Here is a 23293-nt window from a genome sequence, read left to right as displayed (position 1 = left end):
TCCTTTTTATTAGTAAGAATTGAAAGCACAGTTAAATACATTTCTTTACTGATAATTTACAGCTGTTTTTCAGCAGAAAATGGGCGCTATTACATCAGTAGCAGGATTTCAGGAGGGACAACATCTCAGGCGCTCTTGGCCTTGCGTTGCCCCCCAACACCCCTCCAGCCTTGCTGGGCAGGTGGTCGGAGCCCAGAGCAGCCCCTGCCCAGGGCTGGGGGTGGGGGGCGGGGGTGGGGGCTGTCCACAGCAAACACCCCCCCTGCTCTCCCCTTCACCTCTGCCCCGTGTCGGGCAGGAACCGGTGGCCCAGGGTTGTTTTGACAGCTGGAAGGAGAGCAGGAGGGAGAGGAGGGCTGTGTGGGGGGGCTGGTCCAGCTCCAGGAGCCTTGGGTGTCCTTCCCTGATGGAGGAGGGACGGGGACGGCTAGGGCCTCAGTACACCACCTCGTACACTGTGGCCTTCTTGTCACCAGAGCCCGTAACGATGAATTTGTCATTGATGGAGATGTCACAGCTCAGCACCGACGAGGACTCTTTAGACTGAACGTGAGAGGCGGGCGGTGAGGACAGCACTGGTGGATGAAGCCACCATCACCCCCCTGTCCAAATGCCCCCGGCACCTGGAAGATGCTGGCTCCGTAGGGCGTCCGCCAGGCGTTGAGCAGGTTGTCCTTCCCCGTGCTCACGAACCACTTCCCTGGGGCAGGAGACACAGGGGGTCAGCACTGGGGACTCGGTTCAGGGGAGCTGAGCAGGGTGGGGGACACCAAGATGAGCCACCAGGCTGCCCCCAGCCCAGGCAGAACCGTGGCGTTCACCTACCGCAGGAGGCGAATTTGAGGGAGAGGACGCAGCTCTCGTGGAGGTGCAGCTGGTACTTGTCCGGTTTGGTGACGTGCAGGATCTCCACGTTGCTGCTCTCCATCCCCACCGCCAGCCACTCTCCCGTCGGGCAGTAACCCAGGGAGAAGATCTGGGGGGAGACGTGGGGGTCAGCCCCAGGGGGTCAGGTCCCAGCCGGCCCCGTGGGGCGCCCCGTGGACCCCAGCCCCTACCTGGGAGCTGAAGTCATGCTGCTGCAGCTGACACCCCTCCCGCAGGTCCCAGCACCGCACCGTGTTGTCCAGCCCCCCCGTCCACAGCTTGGTGCCATCGTTGGAGATGTCGATGCAGCTGGCACCGTCTGTGTGGCCCTGAAACTGCCTGGGGGAGAGGGGGATGGAGAGGGAGGGGGCATGGCTGTCAGCACCCAAAATGCCAGCCCCCCCCCCAGGTTCCCGCCCTGCCACCAGCCCCCAGCTCACCTCACCATGGTCTGGTTCTGCAGGTCCCACACCACGATGTTGCCGTCGCTGCAGCAGGAGAAGCAGACTTTGGCATCGGGGCTGATGGCCAGGGCGTAGCAGGCGGGGGCGGAGGAGGTGAGCTCGGCCTTGATGCGGGGCGTGGGGGCCGCCAGGTCCCAGATGGAGAGGGTGCTGGCCTCCCCCCCCACGATCAGGCTCCGGCCATCGGGCAGCAGCTTGCAGGAGCGGATGTAGTTGTCTCGGTTCTGGGGTGCAGGAGAGAGGACCCCGTTAACCCCTTCACCTCCAGCCCCTCTGCACCCACCCTAGACCGCCTGGTCACCCCAGGGCCACCAGCTCATCCTGCGGGCAGGGGCAGCAGCACTGGGCAGACCCCCCAGCTCTCCCCCCACCCAGGACAGCAGGGCTGGGGCAGGGGGGGCTGTGCCCCCCACCCCATCCCATGCCCAGAGCGGTCGCCCCAGCCAGCCCGCACAGGAGACCCTCAGTTTGTCACTGCCCTAAGACCAGCCTCGGGGACACCCTCACCCCCGTGTCCCTGCTCAACAGGCACGGCCGGTCCTGGAGGAGACCCGGGGCAGCCGGGAGGCCACCCCACCAGCCCACAGCTCCAAGCACTAAACCATTTTCCCCCACTCCTCAATTTCAGCTGCAGTTGTTGCAGTTCTGAATTGAGATTCCAGGGAAGGGGGTGAGGGAAGCAGTAGTGATCGGTTCGTGGAGGGTATGGGAAACAGATCTCCCGTTCTCATTGCAGACATGAAAGAACTTCCACTGTAACAGGGGCGGATTCCCCTTCCCAGCTCCCACAAAACATCCTTCTGTTCCTTCTCCTTACCAAGCAGTCCAGCTGAGCCACGGCCGTCTTGGTGCCCGGCTGCCCCACGTCCCACACCTTCACGCAGCCCTTGCCCCCGGTGTAGACGTGTCGCGTGGAGTTGCTGATGGTGACGGCGCAGACCACCTCGCCGTGGGTCAGGGTGTGCAGCTGCCGCGCGTGGCGGGGAATGCCAGAGCCGATGAGGGCGTCGGGTGGGAAAGGCACTGGCTGCATCTGCCCGTCAGCGCTGACGTGGAAGGAGTAGGCGCTGGGAGGGAGCAGAAGAAAGGACTGAAGGATCCCGGCATGATGCCCGAGTGCAGGAGCTGACCTCTCCCATTAGCCACACTTGAGCCAGGTGGAAGGTGTCCGGTGCGCTCTGGCTAATGAGGGATATAATTAATCAGCTCCTTGTTATCACCAGCTGCCCGGAATGAAACAACAGCGTTGGACTCAGAAGTGGAGAGAAACACCAGCCAGGCCTCGCTCTGCCCTACACCTGAGGGGTGTAGAAATAAGCCCTGGAGAAGAAAGATCCCCCATCCCCCCCCCCGTGCCCACCCTGTGCTGCCCAGCTTGGCCCCCTGCTGCCCACCCTCCTGCAGCCCCACATCTGTGGCCACGCTTACGGTTTCCCTCCGGGGATGGTTGAGAGCGAAGAAGAGATGGTCGAAGCCCTCAGGTGAGGGTGCGACTCAAAAGCCACCTGCACAAAGCAAAAAGCCTGTGACCAGCAAAGGAGGGGACACCACAGGGGGGCTCTTGCCTTTCCCCATGTACCACAGCAGCCCAGCTCTGGGCAAGGTCCCTGCTGGCTATTTCCTCCACACACAAGTGACAAACCCCACAACAGGCTCCCACAGACCCAGCAGCACACCAGTGGGACTGGGGAGGGGGGGTTTCCAAGCACGCTGCAGCCTCGCACCCCGCACCCCTCCGAAAGGGAGCCTTTCTTGTGGCTGCGCCCCCCGACTCCAGCCCATCGCACGTCAGGGGCAGCGTGTGCCCAGGGCAGCAGGGGACAGCAGCAGAGCCAACGCGTGCCAACAGACTGGGGGACTTACCATGGGGGACTGGCCGTACATCACAGCGCTGCTGACCTGCGGTGAGAGGTGGATGCCCATGTACATGCTGGGGGGCTGGAGGTCCCCGTTGAGGGTAGCGTGAGGCACCATCCCGAAGGAGGACGTGTAGGGGCTGGACATGCTCAGCGGGCTGCGGAGAGCTGCGCAAGGAGAGACCCACTCGCTGGCCCCTGGCCGGCTGGTGTGAGCGAGCAGCACCCAAGGGAGAAGGGCACCTGGCAGAAGCCAGGCAGTGAGAGGCAGCGTCATCTCTGCCCTGGCCCCAGTGGATCGGGAGGAGGACAGGCAGGTGATAGACTGGGAGCCAAAGACCAAAGGAGAGGGGCAGCCCCTGAGTCCCACGAGTCACAGACGGGGATGCAGACGCAACACGGGAGATCAGATGGCTCCATCCTTCCAAAGGATGCAACACGGACCAGGTGCTAACCCCCAGCAACCCTTGTCTCCACTGCCAGTGCCCTGGCAGCCTTGGCCAGCCCAAGGCACCTGCAGTTGGTGGCTAAGCAGCTCTACCTCCAGGGTCTCAATGGTTTATTGAAATCAATTCCAATTCAATTTTTGCTAAAGCGCTGTCATTTTCTAGCCCAGACATGGGCTTAATATCTCCAGTCCTGGCTCTATTTCTCCCTTGGGCTAACGGTCCTCCTCCCATCACCTTCTGGTCCCTTTGGCTAGACAGTAGCCAAGCTGTTCCAGGGGTCCCTTCCCAAGGCTTCCCTAAATGTCCTCAAGGAAACAGGCAGGAAAAAGGGTGCGACCAGTTCACCACCAGCCACCGCAGAAGCCACTACCGAGCCCTCATCCCCCTCCCTTGTGCTTTCAGAAGCCAGCAGCCATTGACAGGGGCTCCTGGGTCAGCTGGATGTCACCCAGGGTCTCTGCAGCCCCCAGCACACGTAGCCCCTCACCCCTACAGAGATCCTCAGCTGATGAGACTGACCACGTCCTGGCTTCCCACATCCCCATGTGCCAGCAGCGGCACTCAGCCAGCCATCCTACGCCTGCAGCCAAGCCCTGAAGCTGCAGCACCAAAATGATAACTCGTCAGAGACAAATGGGGATCTCCAGGCAAAACACCTGCCCCCCACCCCGAACACCTCCAGCCAAGGGCTCTGCACACCGACACACCTCCAGTGGGTCTGAGCCTATCAGGAAAGCGTCGGCAGTCGGGTACACGATAATTGCATGTAGGTGCATACATTGGCTGTGGTTGTTTGATTGCATGGAGCAGAACGGCCCCCCAGCTCTGCTGATGGGACAGGGCAGCCTGCCTCCCCTTCCTTGCCCCAGCCCCCCAGCACCGTCCCCAGCAGAGCGTGACACCCCCCCCGCTGTCCCCGGACACTCACTGATGGTGTTGGTGGTGGGCGCCTTGGTGGGGGGCTGCTGGAGCAGGGTGGCCGAGCTGGGCCCGGGGCCGGGTGTCAGGGAGTCGCAGGGCGGTGAGGAAGAGGAGGGCTTGGAGGTGGGAGCGCTGGCTGGAGGGTCGGTCTGCGGAGCAGAGGGAAGAGCAGCCTCAGCAGCGGGAGTGCTGCCCAGCACCATGTGCCTGCTAACAGCCTCGGACCATGCAGGAGGGCAGGGGGGCGCTGAGAGCACCGCTCCCAGACAGAGCTGGGACAGGGACCCGGCCATCCTGGGCCCGATCCCCTCTCCTTGCCTCCTTCACCCCTCGCACCCTTCTCCCAGCGGGGAAGGAGCCCCACGTCCCCACTCTCCTCCTTGGGCGCAAGCGCCTGACGCAAGCTCCACGTCACCCCAAACGGCCACAATCCCGAGCCCCTACAGCACCCCGCAAGACCCCACGGAGGCTGCTCCCTCCTGCAACCCCCCCCGTGTGGGGGCACCCCCATCCTCAGCCTGTGTGGAGCAGGACCAGGAGGATGCCTGAGACAAACCAGCCTCTCCCATCCCCACAGCTATGTCATCCCTTTCTTTTTTTTTCTTGCCTCTCCTATTTCTTCCTCTTTTTCTGCCTGGGGATTTTGTCGACACCAGCAAAGAAAAAAAAAAATTAATAACAGAGAAAAGCTACGTGCTGCGCTGGCAGATTGCTCAGGGCGCTTTGTCTGCTCTAATCCGATTGTGCCGGGGAGCTGCTCGCTGCTCCCCACGGCCCCCAGCTGGCTCCTGACCCCGGGATGGCAGGGATGCAGCGCTCGGGTCCCTGCGGTGCCTGGGAGGGCTGACGAGTGGCAGAAACATCCCTCCCCCCTTCCCACACGCTGATGTTTTAATCTGAGCATTAGGCTGGTGCTTGGCAAGGAGGAAGGAGAAAAAAAAAAAAAAAAGGGGGGAAAAAAAAATAAAAAAAAAATCGATTGCTATGAGCAGCTCTGGGGAATCCTGCAGGCAGCCGGATGGAAAGTACCTGCAGAGCCAGGGCTCTGCCTAGCAGACGATTAACTGCCCTCCAAGGGCACAGACCGCTGCCCCCAGCGCTGTGGGGGTCGGTGGTGGGGACCACTCAGCACCAGCAGCATCTCCTCGCCCGCCCGCCTTTGGGCTGCGGCAGAGGGGCCACAGAGAAACCCAGGGCCATGGCCCTGCTGCCCACCCGCGGCCCCCGCTGCCCACATCCCTCCCTACCAGGCTCTGGTCCTTCGGCTTGAGGGGTGTTGTGCTGCGGCTGGAGGCGATGGAGGCAGGGCTCCCGGGCATCTCCCGGCGGGCTAGCAGCAGCCGGCTGCTGGGGGCACGGCCAGGGCTGCCAGGCTCCGAGGGGGGGTCCTGGGGGAAGAAGAGGTCTCCAGGGAGCGGGGAACCTCAGTCCCTCTGCACAGGAGGGCAGGGAAAACAGGAGTCCTGGAGAGCCACCCCTGGGTTCGGAGCCCAGCAGGGACCATCAGGGTCCCACCTACTCCCCGCTGCCCACCGGGTGAGCTGCTCATCCTGCCGCCCACTGTGCGGCATTAACAAGGAGCATCCGCTTGGAAGCCTCAGCTCGGCTCCACAGTCCCCTCAACGAGAAACCTCCTTGATTTTTCTCTTCAAACAAAATTAGAGGCGACAGCAAATTCAGAGGATGCCAGCAGCCAGGGATGGTGACCAGCACACCCAAGGAAGTGGAAAAGGGTCTCTTGGCAGCCCCTCAACAGCTTTTCAGAGGCAAGGCCATCCATCAGCTCTTGCACTCCTATAACCATTCAATTAGGGCTGTGATTTTTATCACCACAATTACACCGACGAGCAATTTTGGTAAGTGTCGTTTTCTGCAGAAATCCCTGCTGATGTTCCTTTCAGGGCTTGTATTTTCTTGGGATGTGGCAGAGGGGGAAAAAATAAAAAAATCACGTGTGTTGTCCCTCCCTCCAGTCTTCCAGGGGAGGAAAAGGGATGTCCCCAAAAACATCATCTCTGCCAAGAACAGCTGGGGCTGGCACATAGTACCGCTGCATCTGCCTTGGTGGTCAGGGAAGGTCGTAACAGAAGCGCCTGGTGGTTTAGTTGCAAAAGACTGAAATTCAGTGTAACCCCTGCCCTGAGACAGGACAGGGCTCAGCGTGCAGAGATCAAGGCTGCCCTGAAGCCAGGCCCTGTAGGAGACCCCCAGACAGGGGCTGGCAGGGCTGGGGATGCTGCGAGCTCTCCTGCCAAAGGCAGCACAGCATCCCTGCCTGCTCCTCCACGAGCAGGACCTGCCAGCAGCAAGCCCAGCATCCCGGGGCTTTCGTCACAGCTTATCAGCCTCCCCATAAGGGATGCTGGAGGAGAGGGGCTGAAATGGGATTGTGAAGTGGAGCCAAGTCTATGGCTGCCAAAGCTCAGCCCTGGCTGGCACAGCCTTCCACCCGGAGCACTGCAAATCAAAATCAGCCTTGGCTGGCGTGAACACGTCAGAGCGGGGCTGGCTCGTGTCCTGGCTGGCTGCTCCTGCCCAGCTGCAACGACCCAGAGCCTAACAAAGCCCAAAGCTCAGGAACCAGAGTCCCAAATGAACCCCAAAGCTCGGGAACCAGAGTCCTAAACCTGTTGGCTACAGCTTGAGCTGGATACCCCTGCAGGCTTCAGCATGCCCTCAGGGCTGTGGGCTTACCTCATCCACCACCAGGTTGTAGTCACTCTTGTCCCCATCGCTGTCCTGCGAGGGGAGAGAAACCCAGAAAGGCTCAGCCAGGAGCTGGGGGGGGGACTGCGCCAAGCTCTGGGCTCTGCCCCACAGCACCCCAGCCAGCAGAGAGACCCCATTTTCCCCTGCACATCACATGTGGGGACCAACAGCGACTCAACCCCATGGCTGAGAGGCCTCCCTGAGGAGCTTCGTTGTTTCTTTCCGCAGGATCACAGCCCTTTGCACCCAGGGCAGGCACAGACCCCCCCGGCCACCCCCAGCTCCTGCAGCCACGCTCTTTGGTGCACTCACGTAATGCCCAGGCTGGTCCTTCTCCTCCCGCTTTCGTTTCAGCCCTGCACCGCCTGCCCGCTCCTCGTCCTGCAGGCTCTCGGGAGGGGAAGCAGAAACACTCTGAGATGGGGAGAGGGATGCGTGTGAGCCGGTGGGGCAGCAGACGCCCCACAAAGCCCTGCCAGCCACAGCTCCCCTCTCTGCGAGAGCTCCCAGTACCGCTGGCTGCACCCAGCCACCCATCTGTGCACCCTGTGCCACAGCCGGGGAGGGCAGGGGTCCCCTTTCCCCACCAAGCAGGGGTCAGGGCTAAAGGGGGAGACACCACTCTCCCCCTCTGCACAGATACCTGTGGCATACCCCCACTGGCACCCCTGGCCAAGAGTCCCTGAAGATCCAAATGTACTCGGGGCTTAGCCTGGTGCTTTCAGCAAGGCCGGGGAGGAGGTTTCCTCGTGATCCCCGAGATCCAGCCCAAATTCACCTGTTCAGTTCTGACAGGGCAGAGAGAAGGGAAGCAGGATGGGGACCATCCCTGGGGGTTGGCTGCCCGCAGTCTGCTGATGTGGGCAGAAGGCAGATGCACTTTTTAGGGTGCCGAGAGTCTCACCCACATGCAGCCCCAACATGCCATCACCTGCCTTCCCAGTTTGGCCCCAGAACAACTCCAAAGCGAGCTGCCCTCACCCCTTCCCCTGCCCACCCCTCACCTTTCAAACCTGGCCAAGCCCCCCACCCGGGAGAGTGTGGCTGGTCCATCAGCCCATCATGCCTCAGTGGAGCAAAGCATCTCCCTGGCTGCAGGGCAGGAGGAAGAGGGCAAGAACAAAGCCCTGCCCCAAACCCCAAAGCCACAGGCTCCCCTTCCTCGCCAGAGCAGAGGGGTGGGCAACTGGGCAGCGGGGCAACAGCCCCTGGTGGGCTGGGATGGATGAGGATGAGGAGTCGCAGCCGTGCCCTGGCCCTGCCGCTGGCACACAGGGCTCTGTGGAGACGGAGCGGAGCAAGGGATGGCCGAGCTGAGCAAGGCAGCATCCTCAGGGCAGCTGGAGAGTAGGTCCACCCCCTCGGGAGACAGCGAGGCATGTCAGAGTGGAAAATCCCCATCGAGCCGTGTTTACTTCACCTTAACCCTGCTGCTGCAGGAGTCAGCGGGCTGGGAAGCAGGATGGGGCTGAGCAGGACACACATCCCCTTCCCCAGATGCTGCCAGCAGCTGCAAGGGGGGCTCAAACCCCCTCCCCACGCTCACTGCTTGGAGGATGACAAGGCAATGCCCACCTGCAGCCCCCCAGCTCTCCTGCAAACCAGAGGAACATGGGGCTGCACTGGTTACTGGAGGGGGCTGCCCTGCCTCCCCCAGCACCCAGGGTGCTTGGGCCGGGGCAGTTTCTGGGACACGGCTCCCAGACCTCCCCAGACCTGCTCTGCAGCCCAGTGTTGGGGAAAAAATGCCCCATCCCCGGGCTCCCACACGCCTGTTTCCAGCACAGTAGGATTAAAAGCCTCGACACATACAAGGAAGGAGCAGAAAGGATGCTCCCTGTCCCCTGGGTGATCTCTGGAGGAGGCACCCCAGTATATCTGGGACCACAGCGGTGATCCATCCTGCACAACACAGCGACCATCTCTCCCTCCTCCTCTCCCACCTGACTGCAAGCCCACGAAGATCAATGCCAATTGCTCCCCAGTGGAGGGGCTCGTTAACCCTTCTTTCCCCTGCCCGTACCAGGAGCTGAGCCCTGGCTTACTGCAGCCACCGAGCCTGGGAAGGCAGTCACAGACCTGGACTCAATACCAGGGGCGGGGGGTATCTTAAAGGGGGAAGGCGCAGCCAAGGGTTGCAGAGGGGCTGGCAGCACTAGGCTTAGGTAAGGAGACCTGTTCAGAGCGTTTCCTAGACTCCTTGAAAAGGGCAGGGCTGGTTATTTTGGGAGCAGCCCTCAACCTTTAGATCTTTGCATCAGCAGAGACCAAACTGAGGTGGCCCAGAACCTTCAGCTACAAAACCCCGATGCAAACACAGCCCAGCCAAGGCAGCAAGGCAAAAGGAACAAGGGTTACAGTAAGCAGAGCCCCTTCGTCTTATACCCTCCGCTCAGACGTGCTCCTGGGCTCCCCTACACCCCTACGCACCCACAGTTACCACTTGGCTGCTCCCACCCTCCACCCCACAGCTGGATTTACTCCTGCAGCCCTGTGGAGCTCAGACACAGCTCTGTTCCCCCCTAGGCACGGTGGCATTTCGGCACTGCCACCACCACACGTGTGCCAGGGGAGCAGGCGCCAGCTCAGGGGCAGGAGCAGCTCTGGAGCCCGTGCGCTCGCACCCCGGGGGCTCAAGGCAACAGCAGGAGCGCTGGACCCTCTGCCCTGGGTGAGCAAGGATGGGAACGCATAGTGGGATGTGGGTCACCGCCCCCTCCTTTAGGATGGCTGGGAAAGAGGCTCTTTCTAGCCCTTGGGAAATCGGCTCCGCTGAGAAATAGGGATGACCCCAAAATTCCTCAAATCCAGAGACCTGACCCAGCCTCCCGAGGACCCTGTGGATGACGGCAGAGCTGCCCCCAAGCCCCTCTCCCCACCTACCCCTGCGTCATGGCTTGCCCTTACCCTCTTGCCACACCGTGCCCTCGCAACCTCTGTACTCAGGAAAGGCCAGTCCTGGGAGCCCATCACCCCAGTCACCTCGTGTGCCAGCACAGCCTTGGAAGTGACTCCTGGTGGCAGGGGGAGACGTCCCCTGCCCTGATCCACCGAGCTGGGGAGGGAAGGGGGGGAAAGGAGCCCACCCATCGGCAGGAATGAGTGGGAGACCCAAAGCCCCCAGCAGGAGAGAGGGTGCCTGGGCTGTGGCATACAAGGGAACACCACGGCCCTGCTCTACCCGCAGAGCTGCCCCCCCTCCCTGGCAGCCCCGAGACCCCCACCCAGCCCCGGATACTGAGACCCCTGTCGCTGCCTCCCTTTGGGCTGGAGCCTGGCCTCGCCTGTGCCACCAGACAGAGGACAGCTCAGCTACCTCTGGGCTGTTTGCTTTGAAAAGGTCAGGAAACAAAACATTCCTGGAAATCCTACCGCCAACGCTTGCCAAGGGAGCTGGCTGCAAGACGCAGCCCCTGCGCCTGCCCACAATGCCAGCCCCAGCTCCGAGCTGCCCCACCACCAAGCCCACCGCTGGCCCTGGGAGCCCTCCCAGCACCCCCAGCCAGCTCTGCCTCCCACCCGGAACACGCTGGAGATGCCAGAGCCAGGACCACCAGGACCACTTACCCGGCTCGGGGTGTGCTCTGGAGCCCGGTGGCAGCAAGGAGGGGCATCCAGGTGGATCCACGGCAGCAAGGCAAAGGGAAGGAGAGGAGAAGGCTGTTAATGCGGAGGCTGCACCCCAAGGACCCCGGCAAGGAGGAGAGGGGGGCGCTGCAGGGCACGGGCTGAAAAATCACACCCAATTTCCCACTTTTTCCAACCACAGCGTGAATTCTCTGATGTCTAATCGGTGGCGAGCACATTGGCCTTCCTCAGGGATGTGGGGGGGAACCTCTATCCACTCACAAAAAATTCACTCCAGCTTTGGAATCTCTCCCCTGGATGTGGCAACGGGTCCAGGGCTGCCAGGAGGGGACAGCCAGGCAGCTGAGACCTCCTGAATCACACCCATCCTATTCCCTTAGGAAGCCATTGCTAAAAAGCCCTGCTTGGAAACCCTCCGAGGCTTTTTTGCACACACACCAAAATGGGTCCAGCTCCCTGAGCTGATGGAAGCAGTGCCAGGCGCTTGCTGCAAGCCTAAGCGTGGCGTTACGGGCTGGGGTCTAGCAGCCCTCCCTGGCTGCTTTTCACTCCTAACAGTTGCATCAGCATTTGGAGAGAAAAAACTGGTCCCAGTCTGCTGGCAAAAGGAGGCAGGTGGGTGTCAGATGAGGGATTCTCCATGTGGGCAGCTGCTCCAAGGCTATGGTCCCCATGAAGCCAGGGAAAGGGGAGGGAAAGGGATGGGGTCCCATGCCATGCCATCAGCACTTGAGCCCTCGCTCAGCTTGATCCACACCAGCTCTGGCTAACTGGCAGAGCACCAGGGATTAACCCAAGCCATATGTAGCATTTCACTTTTTTTTTTTTTTTTTTTTAAAAAAAAGGGATTATTCTGGGTGTCTTTGTGCCCTCTGCCATGGCTGGATACCCCTGCCAAGGGGCAGCTGGGGGCTGCGCACAGCAGGAGCTGCCGCTGGAAGCAAGCGCAGGCTAGTCGGGTCTCTAAGGGTTAAGGGCAGGCACAGCACAGCCTGCTTTTATCCTCTTTCTGGAGTTTGTTTTTCTCCTTGGGTGGAAGGCCATCCTTAAAGAAACACTGACAGAATTAAAACCACAGACACCTGTGTACAGGGGCACAAAGCAGGCATGGATGGATTCCTGCTGCTATTTTCACCACCGTGAAATCTTACAGGCAAAACTGCATCATTAGGAAAATGCAACAAGCCACTGCCCAGTTTTGCTGTTGCTGCTGGGTCCTGTCCCAGCAGCGTTCCCAGGCCCCAAACTGGGGAATCAAGAGTAGCCAGCACCTTCCCCAGAGGAGTCCGCAGAGGAGCATCGCGATGGCTGCTGGATTCTGCCTGTTTCTAGCCCCTAGTGCAGCCCCACGGCCCAGAGCCCCCTGCCCCTGCCTCAATCCTCCCCTCAGCAAACCCCCCCGATGCTCTGCAGAAGGTGACTGGAGCTCAGAGCGGCTTCTCCTCCGTAAGTGCTTCAATAGCAACAATCCACCAGCAAAGCCGGGTGGTGGTATTAATTTGGCCCAGACCTGCCAGTAGCATTCAGAGCACTGATTTAACGATGATTAAATATTGATGATGTTTGTAAAGCACTTTGTGATGCTGATAGGATAAGGCACCCATAAGGATGAGGAATTACTGCTATTTACAAGGCACCTGCACATGCAACAAGGCTCTGCTCTCTAAATTCCTTGCCCCAGACCCATGGCTCAGAGTTTCTACCAGGGGCTTGTGACTCTTCCCTTGTATTTTCCCGTGAAGCCTGGGCTTCAGGCATCAGATCTTTACCTGGTGTAAACCCTGGTGTAAACAGAGAGGGTTCCTCTGTGATGGGGACCTCACGCCCCCCCAGTGCCTTGTGGAGGGGGGACCATCACGCACTGGAAGTACCCACGGAAGTGGGAAGACCCATGTGTGCATACACATGTGCCCGGAGCTCTGCTGCCCAGCACCTGGGGCGCACACACAGCTGCCCCCCACACCAGCACACCATCACTGCTTGGCAGCTGTTCCCTTGGTCAGAAATAGAGCCAGCCTCCCTGGGCTGCAGACATTTAATTAGCTGGATCTGTCATTCACAGTGCTTGCTGCTCCCCCCAGCCCTGTGGAGCAGCTGCCAGGCATCGAAGAGCCCTGGAAACAGGCAGAGCAGGCGGCAGGATCCCTCCCAGCACTGCCCGTGCACCCCTGGGGCATCTGCCCAGCACCGACTCAGCCAGCCTTCCAAGGGTTAATCCAGCTGTGCTTCCCCTTACCTCTGTTCTCCCCATCCTGGGCCACTCTGTCCTCCTTGGCGGCCAGCTGGGACTGCGCCATCAATGCCCCTGAGAGCGCCAGGAGCCCCGAGGTGCCAGCAGCCCCACTCAGGCTAGAATGCTGCATGCTGGAGGGGTGGGGTGTCAGCGGGATGGGGGATGCGTGGTGGGAGAGGTGCTGAAGCTGCTGCTGCTGAAAGAGAAAAAGCAAATGGTCCTCTCTGCGGGAGGAGGGCGCCGCAGCCATGCCCGGCACCCCTCAGCTCCCCGCCTGAGCTGCAATGCGAAGCGCAATGGGATGAGGACAAGGAGGGGAGCGAAGCTGCCCAGGTCACATCACCTGCCCCTTCCACCCACGGCACCTCGAGGACCACCCCGCTGCGGACCTGATCCCAACTCTGCCCTGCTCTGCTCAGCGAGGACCCCAGAGGCTATCGAGCCCTCTCCCCGCAGGGGACCAGCCCTGGGCTTAGTGAAGTGGCACAGACCCTGGCTTCCCTCGTCACCGTGCCCATCACCATGCCCTCCGAGCCTCCGAGCAGGAAAGAGCCTTCACCCTCGGCCAGACAGCACGACTCACCCCGACGATGCTGTTCAGCTCGCCCATGGTCACCTGCTTGGCACGCTCCACAGCCTGCAGGACCTGCTGCTGGTGCTGGGAGGGAAGAGCACTGGGAGGTCACACTGTGCTCCTGCCCACAGGGACCACGCAGCCCAGAGCCACCCCAGCTGGAAGTTTTCCCCCTACCCCCGAACACCCCATCATTTGGGCTGGACTCGGGTTCACGCCTTCCTGAGAGCCACAGAGGAGCCTGAGCAGCTCCGTGCACATCCCCTGCCTCCCCCTTACCTCCTGTGTCAGGAAGGGCACGATCTGGGCGCAGATGGCACTCAGCCTCTTGACAATCTCTGCCTGGAAGAAGAAGCAGGTATCACCATGGATGGGAGGGCTCCGAGCCCTGTCCCATCCCCTCCAGCAGGGAGGGCAGCCAAGCATCCTCCCCACCCGCACCCCAGCTCAGCTTTAATCCTGCTGCCTCCTCGTCCCCACTGGGATTTCCCAAGCTGCTGCCAAGGGAAGACCCTGCCCAGGGATGCGGGACCCTCCCAGGCTGTCAGGTCCCCCGCTCCCCCCCCCCCCCCCCATAAGCACTTGGGAGGGAATCCGATTCCTAAATCCCTGCGTGGCTCCAGGCCAAGCAGAGCGCTGAGCTGTCAGTCCTTTCGCAGCCCAGCTGGCTTTGCTCAGCCCAAACCCATCTCGGCTTTGCGGGCTGCCGCTCTCGCAGCCAGCGGGCAGGCTGGCAGGAATGGAGAGCCCAGCCGCAGGCGCTGGCAGCCGGCCACCAGCGTGCCGCGTGCTCTCTCTCCGAACATCAAGACTCCAGGCCAAAGGGAAGGCAAAATTCACACAAAAAAATTCAGCCCCTCGCTGCAGCGCCCCGGTAAAGCCCTGCAAGGCACGGAGCTTGCCCTGGCTGGAGCAAGGGCCCCAGCTCCCCCCCCGCTGAAGCCCCCCGGAGCCGGCAGCTCTCCGGAGGGGAGCAGAGGCACCAAGCACTCCTGTTCCTGCCCAGCAAGCGGCAACGAGGGAAGGCAGAGGACCTGGCACATCCTCTCCTCAGCCTGCGGTTACACACGGTGGGGGTAAGCGGCATTTCCCAAGGGAAGGGGCTGTGGCTTCCATCCCAGCCTCTCCACAAGCAAGCCTGTGCCTCGGAAAACTTGCCAAGCCCCTCACTGCCCCCCATTGCACACCCACCCTGGCACTGGCGGAGAGGTTGGTGGCTCTGAAGTGTTTTCTCATCTCAGATTTCCGACAATCCCCGACAGCCTTGCGGAGAGGTCAAACCGCCCCCGCACAGAGCCGGCAATGAACAAAGGGAACGTTCACCTGCTGCACTCAAAGGCTGCCCGCGCCCGGGAGCACACCGGTGCCTACCAGTAGCCTGGTCACCCACTGGTCCCAGCCCTGACACCCACCACGGGACCCCGGGAGGCAGAGACGCCCCCTCCTCCAGACCTCTCCTGCCCTTGTAGAGCTGGGAGCTGGACTTGGCTGAGCCAGGGCTCCCCCTCCTCCATGCTTGGCCATCACCTGTGTCACCTTGCAGGCAGAGTCCCCAGCCCCGCATGGCTCAGGCCACCCTGGGGTCCCAGTCCCACCCGGGGTCCCAGCATATGGGGATGGCAGGAATGTGCTCGCGGGCTCTACGACTCTCCCTGCTAACAAAAGGAGCAAACTCGGAGGGGCTGAGCCAGCTGGAGGAATATGGCAGTTGACTTGCCACTTTGTCAGGCATTGGTCCAAACTAATTTCCCTGGCAGAGAGCCCGCGATGACTAGATTGATAAATCTGAAGAGGGAAAGCAAATTAACACTGGAACAAAAGGGGAGCCAGGGAAGGGTGAAAACACTCCTCTGGCTTCAGGAAAGGAAAAGGGGATTAAGAAAAAAGAAAAGAAAAGAAAAGAAAAAAGAAAAGACAAACCATTTGCCTCTGGGCTCCAGGTTCTGCTGTTTCCTCCACACTCCCTCCTGCCCTGGGCCTCAGGGAACCAGGGGAGGTGGGTGCGCAGGGCCAGGCTCCCCGAGGTGCTCCGCAGTGCCAGGGGATGCCCTGTCCCAAGGCACCCACCAGAACCCAGCAGCGCACACCCCGACACCCACCGAGCCCCTCCGCAGGGCAGCCCCTCGCCCCTTGCACTGCCACGTCTACCCAGGCCATTACACCCACACGGAGACAAGGGAGATCGTTTTCCAACAAAGTCTCCATCCTCGGCCTCTTGCCACCATCCCCCGCTGCTGGCGCGGACCCCTCCTCACTTACCTGCTTGTGCATTTCGATGTTCAGCCCGTAGGACATCTCATAGTACTGAGAGCAAAAAATCACAACACAGCGGCGTTAGGAGCTGCCCAGAGCAAACGGCCGGCAGCAGGCAGGGGCTCGGCAGCCAGCCCACCCCACTGCCCCCCACCGAACCCCACCGCTGCTGCTGAGGGTCCTCGCTCCCCCAGCCCAGGAGAAACAGCTCACACCTGTGCCATGAGCTTGGACAAGGCAGGGAGCGCCCACCACGTGGACCATTTAGCACCCGTGATGATTATACTGCCATTTCTGCATTCGCTTATGCAGCCCCACTGCCCCCCACATCCCCTCCTGGCCAGGCCTGTCCCTCCCCCCTCTGACCCCAGACCCACGCCCCGATGCAGCTGCCCATCCATCCAGTCACGTGCCGGTGCAAAAGCCAAGATGACACCAGGTGACACCTTTCACTGGTAGCGGTGACAGCAGCAGACCCCATCCTCATGCCCCTGAGGATGGGGAGAAGGGGAGGACCAAAGGACTGGCCTTCTGCCAGCGAAGCCCCCTTCAAAGGCGGCAGCCCACCTCTGGGAATCCCTGAGCCTCCAGGATGTGGGAAGGGACCCCAGCTGTGGGGTGACAGGACTGTGCCCTGCGACGCCAATAAAGCTGAGGACAACCCCAGCCTCACCGCCAGGGCTGGCATCACCCAGGGCACGGGGGCTGCCCAAGTTGGATCCATTTGCCTTCTTGATGGTGAAACTTGGGGTCCCTGTTTCCCTAGAGGGGCTGGTAACATCAGATGCTGAAGGAGAGGGGGATGCTGCTCCGGCTCTGCAATTCCCATCCTCTTCCCCTTCCTTCCAGGGGCCACCCCCCTGCAAGGGCTGCCAGCAGAAGGGTGGGCTTGCGGGGGTGGGGGGTGGGGTGTCAGGGGCTGTTAGCCCCCCACGGGTAACCACAGAGGGGTCCTGCCCTGCTCATTCTGAAGGCGGCTTCCCCTCCTCCCCAAAACACCAGCCTTGGGGTGTCACTTCCAAGACACCCCCTCCCCTGGGAGAGAGACAGGCAGGAGGGGACAGAGCTCTTAAAAAGCCAAATGGAAAAAGGGAAAATAATAAAAAAAAAAAAAAAGAAAAGAAAAGAGACAAAACCTATGGCAGGATTCCTGGGCTCAAGCAGCACCGAGTGGCAGCAGACAGCGGCAGAAGAGCCAGCGTTGCTAGGAATAACCATTAACCCCTTCCTAACTCACACACCCCCAGCCCAGCAGCCGGGCCAGGCAGCCCCCCAACCCCCACCCCGCAGGGTGGGGGGGCTCGGGGAGCCCCCCGGCCCCTCTGAGCAGAGCCCAGCGCCCAGGACCTCAGCGGCGGGTGGCACTCGGGGGGAGGGTGGGGGGAGGGTCGGACAGGGCAGGGGGACAGGGCAGGGGGGGCTCACCATGACATAATGTCTCTGCATCTCTGTCTTCTCGCTCACCAGCTTCTCACATTCCAGCTTCAGGCTGCGAAGAGGGGCCGCGGGTTTCACTGAGGGACCCCCACCCCTTGCCCCATCCCTCCTCCCCCCAAATCCCCGGCGCCGCGGGAGGGTCCCGCACCCACCCTTAAGTGGACCCCGGGGGACTCGTGCTGCCCCCCCCCCCCGGCCCCGCTCCCCACGGCGCACCCGCCCCCCCCCCGCCCTGCTGCCGTCCCCTCCTCGTCGCCCCGTCCGCAGCTCAGCTGGAGGAAACAAGGGGGGGGTGGTCTCCCCTTGGGACCCCCACTCGAGACCTGACACCCCGATTCTCACCTTCACGCTCCGCCTCAGCCCACACCCCCCTCCCGGGGACCCCTTTCTCCAGTCTCCCCTGCCCCGGTTCAGCGCCCGTGTCCCCCGCCGTGCCTGGGCTCCCCGGGATGCCCCTTCCCCGGACCCCCCACCCCCCGAGCCCCGAGTCCCCCGAGCCCCCCGCCCCGCACCTGTGGTACTGCGCCTGCAGGAACTGGAATTCCTCCTTGATGCGATCGCAGATCTCCAGGACCGAGAACTTGAAGGGCTGCCCGGGCTGGAGAGAGGCGGCCCGGCTGCAGGCTGTGGCCCCGCCGCGCTGCCCCCGCCCGTCCCGTCCCGTCGAGCCCCCCGCCCGCCCTGGTACTTACCGGGTGCCGTCCCTGCGGAAACATCGTGAGCACCCGCACCCCGGCGCCCCCCGCCCCCGCTGGGCTCCGCGGGGGTCCCTCGCCTCGACGGCGGCAGCGGGAGGGCGTTGGGGGCGGCGCGGGGGCGGGGGGCGGCGGGGCGCCGGGCGGCTCAGGCGGGGCGGGGGCGGCGGCCGTCGGGCGGGCGGGCGGCCCGCCGGCCGTGGGGTCTCCGTTCGCCCCCCATGGGGGCCGGGGCAGGGCGGGAGGCGGCGGCGGGGCCGCGGTGGTCCCCGGCTGGCGGAGCTGCCGCCCGGCCCCGCCGCCCCGGTCGCCGGCGCCCGCTTAAGGTGGCGCGTCCCCGCCGGACGGGAGCGGCCCCGACGCCCCCACGGGCAGCACCGGAGCTGCCGCCTCGCCGCGCCGCCTTGGGGCACCGGGCAGGCGGCGGCCCCGCTGCCCCAGCGATGCCGGAGACCGAGGGGGGGCCGGGGAGGGGCCGAGCGGCGCCGGGCGGGGGGCACCCGCCCCCAGCGCTGCCCCCACCCCGCGGCCCCCGGCCCGGCCCCACTCGCGGCGCGGCGGTTCCGTGGGACCCTGGCCCAGGGCCGGGCGCGGAGCCGCACCGGCAGCCCCCGGAGCATCCCCGTGTCCCCGGGAGCGCAGTCACCGCTCCCGCCCCACCCCCCCCCCCGACCCGGGGCAGCGCGGGGGCACGGAAACCACAAACGGGGGCAGCCGGGCCGGGGACCCCCCGGGGTGTGGGCTCACCGCCGGGGAGCGGGGACACCAGCTCACCGCCGGGCCGGGCGCGGGGCCGCAGGGAGCATCAGGCCAGAGGGTCCCGCGGGCCCGGTCCCTCGCCCACCCGGCGATACCGGCCAGGGGCACCGGGCGCGCCTCGGGGACGCGCAGCCCCGCCGAAAGCGCGCAGCAGCCCCCCCCCGCCCCGCTCCACCTTAACCAGCCCCCTGCACCGCCCCGGCGGCGTTCGCAGCTGCCATTGGCTACCGCTACGGGAGCGCCAGCCAATCCCCCTGCGCCGTTCCCACATGGGTTCGTGACGCCACTCGCCGGGAAGGCCAATGAGGAGCTGAACGGGCCACGGCGGCGCGAGCGGCGGCGGCGCGGGGCACGCTGGGAGCTGTCGTCCGCCGCCGGGCTGGGGCCGCGAGGCCTGTCCCGCCTGTTCCGCCCGAGCCCGGCCGGTCCGGCCCGGCCGCTGCCCGCGGGGCCCGGGGGGGCGGTGCGGAACTCTGGGCGGGCCCGGCCCCGTACTGCTGGCGCTCCCGGGGCGGGCGGCCGGGGCGGGCGGACTCCGCGGCCCACAAGGCCTCGCGGCGCCGCCGGCTGCCACTCAAAGTAACGTGGGGCTGCGGGGCCGGGCCGGGCTCCCCGCTGGCCCCGAGGCTGCCCCGGCCGGCAGCGCGGGGAGGGGGGGGGAAAGCCCCGGCCGGCAGCGCGGGGAGGGGGGGGGAAAGCCCCGGCCGGCCCCGGGGCCCGCGGCCCTCGGCGGAGTTTCCCGGCGGCTGCCGCTGACCGGGAGCACCACGGCTCGCCGCCGGGCCGGCCCCTCCGCGGGGAGCAGAGCGGCTGCCTGGGGGCCCACCCCGGCCCGGGGCAGCGGGGTCGCCCCGGCACCGCGACCCCTGAGTCCTGCCGGTGGGACGAGGTCGGGCCCTGCCCCCGCTCTCCCGGCGCAGTCTCCCTCCCCAGCGGCCCCGGGCAGCCCCCGGCCCCAGGCAGCCTCTGGCCCGAGAGCCCCCCGCTCCGCCCAGGGCCCCCCCGGTCCCCCCCAGCCCTCCTCGCCCCCCTCCCCCCTCAGCCTGCTGCAAAGCCCCTGCACTTGTGGCTGGGAGCGCGGGGAACAGGCCTTCAATATTGCAGGACCCAGCTGTACCTGTGCACTGCACAGCCAGGCACGAGGGTAAATATTTAATGCCTCACATTTCATCCTAATCTTTTATTAATTGTGTTATTTACTTCCCGCATGCTGGCAGCAGCCGGGGCAGGGGCAAGGTGGTGGGCACCAAAGTCCCTCCTCTCCCTATCCCACACTGTCCCGGGGCTGCCTGTTGCCACTGCCCCCTCCCCACAGTGCCCCGGCAGGGACTGAAGGCCTTCCCGTGGCAGTGGACAGAGCCCCCCAGCCCTGAGCAGTCCCCCTGCAGCCCCTGTGCCCCCCCCAGCCGTGGCTGGCTCACCAGGGAGATCCAGCACTGCAGGGAGGGATGGCCCCTGGCCTGCCACCTTGGCTCCAAAGCCCTTGAAAAACCTTCCTTTCGCATATGCGTGTGTGTATATTGTATATCTACACCTATGAATATACATATTTTAGTCCAAATGTAAAGTTTTAGAGAATTTATTTTTGGTTTGTTGCCTTATTGGGGGAGGTTGTGTTTTTTTTTATTTAAGGAGTGTTTTTGCAAAAGCTGGAAGCGTTTCAGATTGTGTTTCAAGGGAATGAGAGACTGAGAAAGATGTTTTGCAGCATTTTTCAAAACTCCTTACCAAAAATTGCTGCTTTTCCTTAGGCAGTTTCTCTGCTCTCCTGTCTCAGAGAGTGACACAGGTAAGCCTGGAACAGGCAGTCCCGGAATGATGGATGTCACACATGTCTTCATCACCCTCCATTAATGATTGACATGGGCCCTGGAGCAGGACAGCCTGTAACCCAGAGATTAATTTGCTTCAGCGTGTGCTTGGGCCAGGGAGAAAATAACCGCAGTTAACCCTTTGCACCCACAGCCCTCAGCATGCAGCAGCAACAGGAGCTGGTCCCACTCCTCCTTCCAGGCACAAGGATGCAAGGTGCAGGGCAGAGGACGCGGCTCAGACCAGCCACCAAAGCTGGGCTCAGCCCCGGCTGCCGCCGCCCGCTGCAGGATGCTCAGCCAGGGGCCCAGCTTCTCCCTACGGCAGCGCTTGGAAGAGCCCCAAAAGACGAGGGCGTTTGAAATCCATGCCGGGATCGGGAGGGGAGTGCTGTAAACAGCCCTTCTGTTTGTAACCAGCGGAGAAACCACACAAGCCTGGACTCTGGGACACTCGGGAGCCCTGTTGGAACCCGGATCCAAGCAAAACAGGGTGCTGCTGCTGGAATTACCTTGATGGCTGGAGCTTTTGGCTCCCTCCGCAAATGCTGGCCTGGAGCATGGCACCACGCAACCTCCTGCCCTTGCCAGGAAGGGCAGCCCTGGCTCTGTCCCCTCAGTGCTGTGGGTAGAGTTGTTTCTCTCCCCACATGCCTCCTTTGCGCAGCCTCCCGTGCCCAGCGCATTCCATGGTGGACAGCCAAGGGCAGGGACCATTGTGTCTCTCCCAGGTGCCAAGATGCTGTGCTTGGGGCAGCTGAAGCCTGCTCACACAGCCTCTCAGCCAGCCGCTGGGCTGAAACCCTCACGGGTGCCCCTCCTCGCTGCTCTGCTCACCTCTGCTGTGCTCCATCCCTTCCAAATGCAGGTGCCAGGCAGGTCAGCAGCGAAGAGCCACACACAACCAGCTTCCATCCAAGGGGCCTGCTCCCACAGCGCAGAGCCACTGCATGTCCAGTTTGGCAGGTGCATTTGCTCTGGGGGGGTCCCCCCTTCTTTGCAGACTCGTACCCTTCACCTGCCTCTTCGGCCCATGTGGGTTCAGGGCCCGCTGGGTTTAAGCAAGTGGGCAAAGCTCAGCCCTGGGTGGGTTTTTCAGCTGGTGGTGGTGGGTTTGCAGGCAGGGGTTTTGGGTCAGCGGGGCCATTATGGGGTGGGGAGGCGGGGGAACCAGGGTCAGCAGATTTAGAAGATTCAGATTTTCCCTACTGGGACTCAGTCAAGCAGTTTGCTCGGCCTGTGGAAGCAGGGAGCAAAGATGACCGTGATGTTTCTAAACCATCCCATTTTCAGCTTTTCACTTGCTCACTTGAATGAGAAGCCTTGAACAGAGTGGAGCTGAGTTCCTGGCACCCTCAGACAACGTTAATTTCCCTGGGCATTTGTACCAGCAGCTGGCACAAACAGGAGCCTTATCCTGGCTGGACTGTGTCCTGGAACGAACATGAGATGAGAAGGGAAACTGAGGGAAGGGGCTGGCAGCCAGTCAGCAAGAGCTGAGCCAAAGCTGTACTCGAAGTCAAGGTTCTGCAGCACCTGGAGCCACGCTGCTGGGGCCAACCCACAGGTCCCCATCCCCGGGCCCCCGGTGCTGCCCCTCTGCTCTGTAAAGCCACATGTTCCCAGAGCAGGCATGGGAGCTGGGGGTCTCTCCTGCCATGCATGGGCTGCAGAGCCAACATGCTGCCTCCCGCAGCCCCCACGCTGCCACGCTCCCACCGTGCCTGGGACACCCCGCCACGGTGGGACCAGCGGGACACCCGCAAAAGAGATGTGGGAGCCCTTAGAGCAACCTGGCAGCTGAGAGACACTCTCTCTGGTGCTGCCTTCGATCCGTCTGTTGGCTCCTGTTTGCACTTACCAGCTCTGAGTGGTTTTTAATTATTGATGCCTCTTTTAGCTTTTATCTCGTGCTCGCTGCAGCCAGGAAGGGCTTGGCGTTCCTGCATTAGTGATGAATTGGGAAGGAGGCCCTGCTCCACCACGCTGCAGAGCATTCCTGGCTCACAGGCTGTGCCATTGTTTCAAGCAAAGCTGAGCTGAAAAATGAGGAGGGTGGGAGCGGGATGGGGGATGTGGTGGAGGCGATTCCCGCTGCTGCCACAGAGGAGGTGGGGGTCTGTCCTACGGGAAGAGGTTGAAGGGGAGGGAGTGAGAGTCAAACGGGTGTGGAAACCTCCCTCACCCCGTGAAAAACCGGTACCTGCTCACCTCAGCGGGGAGGAAGGATGCCAACAGGGAGGAAAGATGCTATCGTACGGCCCCTCCAGTGACAGGCAGGTGGAAGCGGGGGCAGAGGTGTGAGGCAGCAGAGTTTTGCAGAGCCCCTGGCAGCCACGAGCAGGAGTCGATGTCAAACCTGGGCTAAATGCTGAGCTGCTCTGTGCTCAGGGCACGGGGCACTGAGGGGTCCTGTCCCTGCCTTCCAGACTTGGCTGGCTCCCCATCCACCACAGCTCTCTGGTTAGCGGGACGGTGGCTATCACCAGGTTGTTTTCTATCCCCCCTCAACGAGCCAGGGCTTTGCCAAGTTTTTCCAAGGATCCCAGCGCCAGGAGAGCTGGTTCTTAGCCTGTCTGCCTGTGTCCCTCTCCCACTCCTGTATCAGGACCTCTCGCACGCAGAGGGAAGGGGTTTCTTGGCCAGGAGCCAGCCTTAAGCCATCCCTGGTCAGCAG

General features: G+C 62.8%; 1 protein-coding gene across 8 annotated transcripts; it reads right to left on the bottom strand.

Annotated features, from left to right (window-relative positions):
* Positions 1-26: 26 nt before the first annotated feature.
* Positions 27-18695, bottom strand: TLE2 (TLE family member 2, transcriptional corepressor). Of its 8 annotated transcripts, none has more exons than XM_055805492.1 (20): positions 18044-18695; positions 17864-17949; positions 17340-17403; positions 15921-15965; positions 13941-14003; positions 13671-13745; positions 13091-13280; positions 10786-10850; positions 7579-7680; positions 7252-7296; positions 5805-5945; positions 4565-4706; positions 3195-3430; positions 2760-2836; positions 2149-2398; positions 1308-1555; positions 1059-1206; positions 826-976; positions 624-700; positions 27-543 (listed from the first exon to the last, which is right to left on the bottom strand). In XM_055805492.1, the coding sequence occupies exons 1-20, from the start codon at positions 18065-18067 to the stop codon at positions 436-438; spliced, it is 2337 nt and encodes a 778-aa protein (XP_055661467.1). In that variant the 5' UTR covers positions 18068-18695; the 3' UTR covers positions 27-435. The 8 variants fall into 8 exon arrangements, with proteins under 8 accessions (XP_055661467.1, XP_055661466.1, XP_055661469.1 ...); XM_055805491.1 differs by having other exon boundaries at positions 13091-13283; positions 18044-18694; XM_055805494.1 differs by having other exon boundaries at positions 10834-10850; positions 18044-18693.
* Positions 18696-23293: the final 4598 nt, after the last annotated feature.

The sequence above is a fragment of the Falco peregrinus genome, chromosome 5 (assembly GCF_023634155.1).
Source record: "Falco peregrinus isolate bFalPer1 chromosome 5, bFalPer1.pri, whole genome shotgun sequence".
NCBI lineage: Eukaryota > Metazoa > Chordata > Aves > Falconiformes > Falconidae > Falco > Falco peregrinus.
This window is presented reverse-complemented; position numbering and strand designations above follow the sequence as displayed.